The sequence below is a fragment of the Somniosus microcephalus genome, chromosome 16, assembly GCF_052327205.1.
Source record: "Somniosus microcephalus isolate GS21.2 chromosome 16, FLI_Smic_1.0, whole genome shotgun sequence".
In the NCBI taxonomy this organism is placed as follows: domain Eukaryota; kingdom Metazoa; phylum Chordata; class Chondrichthyes; order Squaliformes; family Somniosidae; genus Somniosus; species Somniosus microcephalus.
Window position 1 is genome coordinate 84,415,167 of NC_141002.1, and position 7,686 is coordinate 84,422,852.

The 7,686-nt window shown below is 44.8% G+C and overlaps 1 protein-coding gene across 2 annotated transcripts in view; it reads right to left on the minus strand.

The window, feature by feature from the left end:
• The window catches only part of LOC147106349 (protein NEL-like), a 342,986-nt gene extending 338,627 nt beyond the window's left edge, over positions 1-4,359 (minus strand). Inside the window, exons 1-2 of one of the 2 annotated variants that reach the window (XM_086009387.1) lie at positions 3,819-4,359; positions 1,745-1,867 (exon numbers count right to left, since the gene is read on the minus strand). In XM_086009387.1, the coding sequence (XP_085865513.1) occupies positions 1,745-1,867; positions 3,819-3,870 (175 nt within the window). In that variant the 5' untranslated portion in view covers positions 3,871-4,359. Of the gene's footprint in view, positions 1-1,744; positions 1,874-3,818 lie in introns of both variants that reach the window. The other variant, XM_086009386.1, reaches the window with a different exon arrangement.
• Positions 4,360-7,686: the final 3,327 nt, after the last annotated feature.

The following is a 7,686-nucleotide window of genomic DNA, read 5'->3' on the forward strand; positions in this document are numbered from 1 at the left end:
CCCGCCAGATCACTACCATTAACTCCTCACCTCCCTAACCCCTCAATCCCGGCCTCTGCCCTCCACCATCACCACCCACCGCTACCTTCCCAACCATCACTACCATCCTGATGCACCCCCCACCCCATCATTTTCTCAAGGACAACTAGACATGGGAATAAATGCCGGCCTTGCTAGCGATGTCCATATTCCAAGAATTAATTTTTTTTAAAGGACCAATGCTAATAAAAAAGGCACAAGTTTTGTACACAGCTGGATTAGAGAATTTTTCATGAGTTATACCAGGTGATTCCTTATTTAGTAATTTAATAAGTTTGAAAGGAGCATTGTTACAGGTGCATCCAAATTGGCTGTTTTTTTTTTAGTTTTCATGACTAATTTGTGCTAACTCACCAGCACCAAAAGTGCACAGGTGCAACATTTAAATTTAGGTCTGATGAACCACCACAACAACAACTTGCATTTATATACCTTTAACATAGTAAAACATCGGTGCTTCACAGGAGCGTTATAACTAAAAGCAATTGGCACATTATTTCCAAAAAGCGGAACGCTAAATCGTTGCTGAAGTCTCCAGGAAATGGAGGTTAGATGGCCAACTCTGGACAGCGATAATTCAAGTTAGTATTACCTGTGCTTATTAAAGAAGGAACTTGCATTTGTATAGCCTCTTTCACATTTCAGGACATTCCTAACCCATCACATCACAGCCAATCAAGTACTTCTGAAGTGCAGTCACTGTTGTAATGTAGGAAACACAGCAGCCAATTTGCGCACAGCAAGCTCCCACACACAGCAATGATATTCATGGTTTTTTTTAAAGTTGGTTATTTTACTAATCTGTTAGTAAAGCATCCTTTGTTTATATTCTCGCGACTGTTTCGTTGAATGTGAACGGCAAAGCTCAAAATAATTACAATAAAACTTTTAATAAATCCAGCATCTACAAATGGGGAGGAAATGCCGACATGGCCCCTATTTTAAAGCCCCCTCGGTCACAAGCGGAGCAGAATGACAGGAACCAACAAACATCGACCCTCCATTGAACGCGAGATCCTTTCTACCTCCGGGATCGCTCCAGCTATTTATCGGCAGCGTGTGCCACTAAATCAACGGGTCCTGTCAAGTTGCAGTCGAAATCTTTCTGGGCAGAGAATTTTTGAATGAAATCATTTTCTGTTTAATTCAATGTGGATTAGTAGGTCTATAATTGTCAATTCTTTGAGTGTTACGGGATTTTTTGTGTGACCCGGGTAATGAAGTGTGATGGAGATCTCGATAATCTACCTGTTCGATCAGCCTTGTTTATATTTTATTGATTACAAAATACCAATAACAGGCTTATCTCTCGGGTTATTTTAACGGGTCGTTCTGGCGCAAGCAAAGTTTCCATAAGCCACTGATGTAGCTCCTCTATAACCAGGAGGGCATTCTACTTTTGAACACTGCACACGCGCCGTGTTGAACAGGCAGGCTGGAAACTAATGGAAATCACACCGCACAAAGCAACAGTCTCAATCCGCGCAGCCCCCATTCGCACTGCCCGGATCACTCGGTCAGTACTTGCACACTCGAACCTCTGTCCTATCCCGCAACGGACCAACATCGCCCTTCACAAATCTGCCTGTTCTTTTGGCGTTCTCTCGAACGAGTTCAGAGTCCGGACATTAAACCGGTTGCACGGACATTTCAGTCTCATTCCCAACCGAGGGAGACTTGTTAAAAGGGGGTAGGTAGGGGTTACCTTGAAACAAAAATGCTCTGCTTCCATTGTGGAATCCTTGGACCTGGACAATTCCCTCAGTCAAAGCGCCCAGTTGCAATGCCGAGAAAACGTCGATTTCCACGGCGGGATCCACGCCGAACCCTAAAACTGATAGCAACCAGATGTTACTGGACTTGCAGTCACCGCCGCTGGTGCCGGATGATAAGCAAGTCGGTGATTACAATTTATACCGTTTTAATTTCTTTTTAAGTTACAGACTCCTCTTCCATTCTTTTTATTTTTATTAACTTTACCTGTTACTTAAAGCTCATGAGCAGAAACAAAGCGACTGCAACTCAACAAATCTTGCTTATTTTTAATGCATCATATTCCCTGTCAGCCACCTCAAATTGCCTTTTATAAAATATTCAAATCCAATACTATGCTACATTACATCTTCCCAAAACATACTCTTAAATTTGCTTAACTATAAAACACTCTGATTTGAAATCGACGGTAGTTTGGTTCATCTACAGGGTGTTAAACCCTTGTCCATCTACAGGGTGTTAAACCCTTGTCCATCTACAGGGTGTTAAACCCTTGTCCATCTACAGGGTGTTAAACCCTTGTCCATCTACAGGGTGTTAAACCCTTGTCCATCTACAGGGTGTTAAACCCTTGTCCATCTACAGGGTGTTAAACCCTTGTCCATCTACAGGGTGTTAAACCCTTGTCCATCTACAGGATGTTTAACCCTTGTCCATCTACAGGGTGTTAAACCCTTGTCCAGCTATAGGGTGGTAAAGCCTTGTCCATCTATGGGGTGTTAAAGCCTTGTCCATCTATGGGGTGTTAAACCCTTGTCCATCTACAGGGTGTTAAACCCTTGTTCATCTACAGGGTGTTAAACCCTTGTCCGTCTACAGGGTGTTAAACCCTTGTCCATCTACAGGGTGTTAAACCCTTGTTCATCTACAAGGTGTTAAACCTTTGTTCATCTACAAGGTGTTAAACCCTTGTCCATCTACAGGGTGTTAAACCCTTGTTCATCTATAGGGTGTTAAACCCTTGTCCGTCTACAGGGTTTTAAACCCTTGTCCAGCTATAGGGTGGTAAAGCCTTGTCCATCTATGGGGTGTTAAAGCCTTGTCCATCTATGGGGTGTTAAACCCTTGTCCAGCTATAGGGTGTTAAACCCTTGTCCGTCTACAGGGTGTTAAACCCTTGTTCATCTATAGGGTGTTAAACCCTTGTTCATCTATAGGGTGTTAAACCCTTGTCCGGCTATAGGGTGGTAAACCCTTGTCCAGCTATAGGGTGGTAAACCCTTGTCCAGCTATAGGGTGTTAAACCCTTGTCCAGCTATAGGGTGGTAAACCCTTGTCCAGCTATAGGGTGGTAAACCCTTGTCCAGCTATAGGGTGGTAAACCCTTGTCCAGCTATAGGGTGGTAACCCTTGTCCAGCTATAGGGTGGTAAACCCTTGTTCATCTACAGGATGTTAAACCCTTGTTCATCTATAGGGTGTTAAACCCTTGTCCAGCTATAGGGTGTTAAACCCTTGTTCATCTATAGGGTGTTAAACCCTTGTCCAGCTATAGGGTGTTAAACCCTTGTTCATCTATAGGGTGTTAAACCCTTGTTCATCTATAGGATGTTAAACCCTTGTTCATCTATAGGGTGTTAAACCCTTGTTCATCTATAGGGTGTTAAACCCTTGTCCAGCTATAGGGTGTTAAACCCTTGTCCAGCTATAGGGTGTTAAACCCTTGTCCAGCTATAGGGTGTTAAACCCTTGTTCATCTATAGGGTGTTAAACCCTTGTTCATCTATAGGGTGTTAAACCCTTGTCCAGCTATAGGGTGTTAAACCCTTGTTCATCTATAGGGTGTTAAACCCTTGTCCAGCAATAGGGTGTTAAACCCTTGTTCATCTATAGGGTGTTAAACCCTTGTCCATCTATAGGGTGTTAAACCCTTGTTCATCTATAGGGTGTTAAACCCTTGTTCATCTATAGGGTGTTAAACCCTTGTCCAGCTATAGGGTGTTAAACCCTTGTTCATCTACAGGGTGTTAAACCCCTTATAACCCCGGAGAAATGGAGCGACGTTACCTGGTGTGATGTGAAAAAGTGCGATGACAGTCCTGAAGATCGCGAATGCCATTGTGAGAAAACTCCTAGTCCATAATATCCGTGTGCTTTCACCTCGGTAACGATTGCTCAAAAGTGGAAACGACCGGACCGAATGGGGGTGAAGGAGAGCCGCGGTCTGGAAGATCAATCAGCCCAAAAACAGAGAGACACTGACGACCATCGCCAATCGCCAGCACATCACATCACATCACACAGCCCCGGCTTCACAGAATCACCATGAAATCCAGCTGCGTCGGATCTCTGTATGAAGATCGAGTCTGAAGTGGGAGTTTGGAGGCAGGACCCGATCGGCTGCTGTCGGGAGCAGGAGGGCACTGCTGGAGGATGAAAGAGTGAATCTGTTGTGTGTCAGTCCCGGGAGAGCCTGAGGAGAGACTCGCTTTGCCAGCGCTGTCTGGAGACACTGCACTGTTGCAACAAAAAAAAACAACTGGCAGTTCAGGGCTGTTTACATCCCCTTGTGGGATTCTTGCAGGAGCGAAAGTCTCCTCCACCGAGCAAGTGCAGAAGGAATCTTTCTAAATTTATCCAGCCGCGTGCCTTTGGCACACGGAGTGGCTCTAATCCACCCTGGTGCCAGAATACTTTAAGAAACAAGATTAAAGGGAAACTCGGCGATAAAATCTGATTGTATTTCATGGATTAATAGCCCCTTTTCTCATTTCATCATACCAAACAAATATAATCAAAAGAGGATGTCATTCACCGCAGAATGAAGGCAGATTTGAATACCTGTCTTACAGGTGATGACTTTGTTTATACCTCAAAGGTTGTACAATACTTCCAACTGAAATACATTTGGGTTGATCAGCGTGTTTTACAGCATAGCAGACATTATTGGCGATATCTGTTCAAATGAGAACACATTTTATCTCATAGGGGGCTTAGAGGGTTCAGAAGCTGTGCCCTGTTGTCAACATTTTCCTGTATTGCCCAGATTCACCAGAACGATACCAAGATTTAGAGGGTTAAATAATGAGGACAGGTTGCATAAGCTTGGCTTGTATTCCCTGGAGTATAGTAGATTGAGGGGTGATCTGTTCGAGGTATTCACAATGTTAAAGAGGACTCCATAGGGTAGATCCAGAGAAACTATTTCCACTGACCAGGGAATCAAGAACAAGGGGGCATAATCATAAAATTAGAGCTAGGCCCCTCCGGAGTGAAATCAGCAAGGACTTTTTCGCACAAAGGGTAGTGGAAATCTGGAATTCTCTCCCCCCCCCCCCCGCCCCCAAAAGGCTGTGGATTCTGGAGCTTTCAAGACAGAGATGGGTAGATTTTTGTTATGCAGGTGAATCAAGGGATATGGAGCTAAGGCAGGTAAATGGAGCAGCGGCACAGATCAGCCATGATCTAATTGAATGATGGAGCAGGCTCGAGGGGCTGAATGGCCTACTCATGCTCTTATAAGGGATGAATCTATGGCTCCAGTTTATTCTGCCACTTCCCTGTTGCTAAAAAATGGTTTGGGATGCACATCGGCAGGTAAAGTGGCAGGAATAGCTGCGCAAACTAAAGCCAAATGGTGCCAGGCATCCTCCAGGCTGACATTTCACTTGGACTTGGCAGAAGTGCAGTATAACTCCTTACTAATGTATCTGCTCTTCTAACATTGACCCCTGGCCACCAGAGGAGCAGAACCTGTGTGTCTGTGCAGAGTTTTCTCCCGATTGAGAGTGTGAGTAGAGTCAGTCAGAGCCCTGTGTATAACCTGGGTTTTCCATCTGGCTTAAGATAATCAGCAAAAGAACCAGAGGGGAGATGAGAATTTTTTTACACAGCGAGTTGTGATCTGGAATGCACTGCCTGAAAGGGTGGTAGAAGCAGATTCAATAGTAACTTTCAAAAGGGAATTGGAAAAATAGGAAAACATTGAAGAGCTGTGGGGCAAGAGCAGGGGAGTGGGACTAATTGAATAGTTCTTTCAAAGAGCCAGCACGGATATGATGGACTGAATGGCCTCCTTCTGTGCTGTGTGATTCTATGATCTGCAATTACCAGTTTCAAACAGATAGTTATTTTAACTACAGTCATAAACTGTAGTTTTGCTTCTGTAGCAGTCAGATTATTGAACTTTATTGACCACTTTATATACCTATGATAGCTCAGTAATTATGGTACTGGACTAGCAGCCCAGAGGTTGGGAGTCGAAATCCCACCCTTGCGAAATTTAATTCCATAAATCTGATAATTTGTGGTAATTTGTGGGCTAGTGACATAAAAATAACCATGAACATTTCAAGGTTGTTATAAAAAAAACAACTAGTTCACTAATGTGCTTCAGGGAAGTGAGTCTGCCACCCTTATCCATGGCCTACATTTGACATGAGTCCCACACTATGGCCGCGATTTTCCCTACCTCGGCGGGTCCAGGGCGGGCAACATCGGTGGCGAGTCCAGAATCCGCTGCTGGCTCCAGCCCGCTGTGTAGAATGATTTTATGATAATTGGGCTTGTTAAGCCCGCCCAGCGCGTTTGCCGGCCAATTGAAAGAATCAGGTCTAATGGCGTCATCAACTGGTTTCCTTAAAGGGACCATGCGCAAATTGATTTTGACATTTATGCTGTCAGTGTTCTACAGCATTGAGGTGCTGCAAACACTGACAAGCACTGCACAGCTGCACCCAGCCACTCCCATGACTCCCTCCATATACTTATGGAGGGAGTCACAGCACGCAGGGAGGTTCTCTTCCCTTCCAATGGGTGGAAGATGGCCTCCCCAGGAGACCAATGCAGCCTGGTTGCACATTGCCCAGGAGGACATAAGCAGGGATGTCATCAGGAGGACCAGGCTGCAGTGGCGCAAACCTTTCAATGATCTCAGTAGATCACGAAACGTTACTGCAAAGCCACACTCAACCTCATCCTGCTGTACCACTCATCACACCCCTATCACTCTGCCTTCCCTACCCTACTTCTGCACATCCTTACTCATGCCAACTTACTTTGCACCTCCACCCATGCCTCTCTATCTACATTATCACTTCCCCATCTCACTAGCCACCCCTCACACTCACCCTCATCCTAGTCAAATCATATCAACTAACAACACACAAGGGTAGGCACTTGGGTGTTTTAGCCAATGTTCATGTGAAGTTTCTGTTAATGTGTTGTCAAACATTGAAATCTTTATTTTCAACACTTTGTGTTCTTGGAAAGATCTGTGAGCACCTTTGGAAGTGGCTTAGTGAGACATAACGGTACCCCCCACAATGGTGATGAGTGTGAAAGGAATGGCTTGGGCATTGTAGGGATGCTTTATGGTGTTGGTGTGGGGTGTTGCCAACCTGGCACATCATGTGGCAGCCAGGGTGTACAGCGTCAAATGAAGTAAATATGGCCATGGTGAGAACATCCCTGGCAGCAATGTGGTCGGGTGCTGATGCCCTGTGTCCTGTGCAGCATCCATTGATTGCGGAGAAGGTTGTTGTTGTTGTTGGTGCTGTTGGTGTGCCTGGTGCTACTGGTGTTGGGGCTGATCTTGGTGGGATTCTGAGGACCTAGGTGAGAAAGTTTCAAGTGCACCGATGCTGATGTAATAGATGGCAGGTGAACTTGAGATGATAGAAGCAATCTGTTAATGGTGAGAGAGGTTGTTCCAATGAGGTGACACTGGATAGAGAGTTTGCTCCAAACACTTGCAACCTTCATAAATCTCAATCTGTCTTCCAAATGCAGTAAGTAATAGCTCCTGAGTTTGGAAAGTGAGTAGGTGTGAGATGAGAGTTTTTATAGCACATTTGCAGCTGTCAAGTAATGAGATGATTCCATGGTCATACAACTCCCAACTTTCTTATCTGATGTGATCCCCAAGCAGCATGGA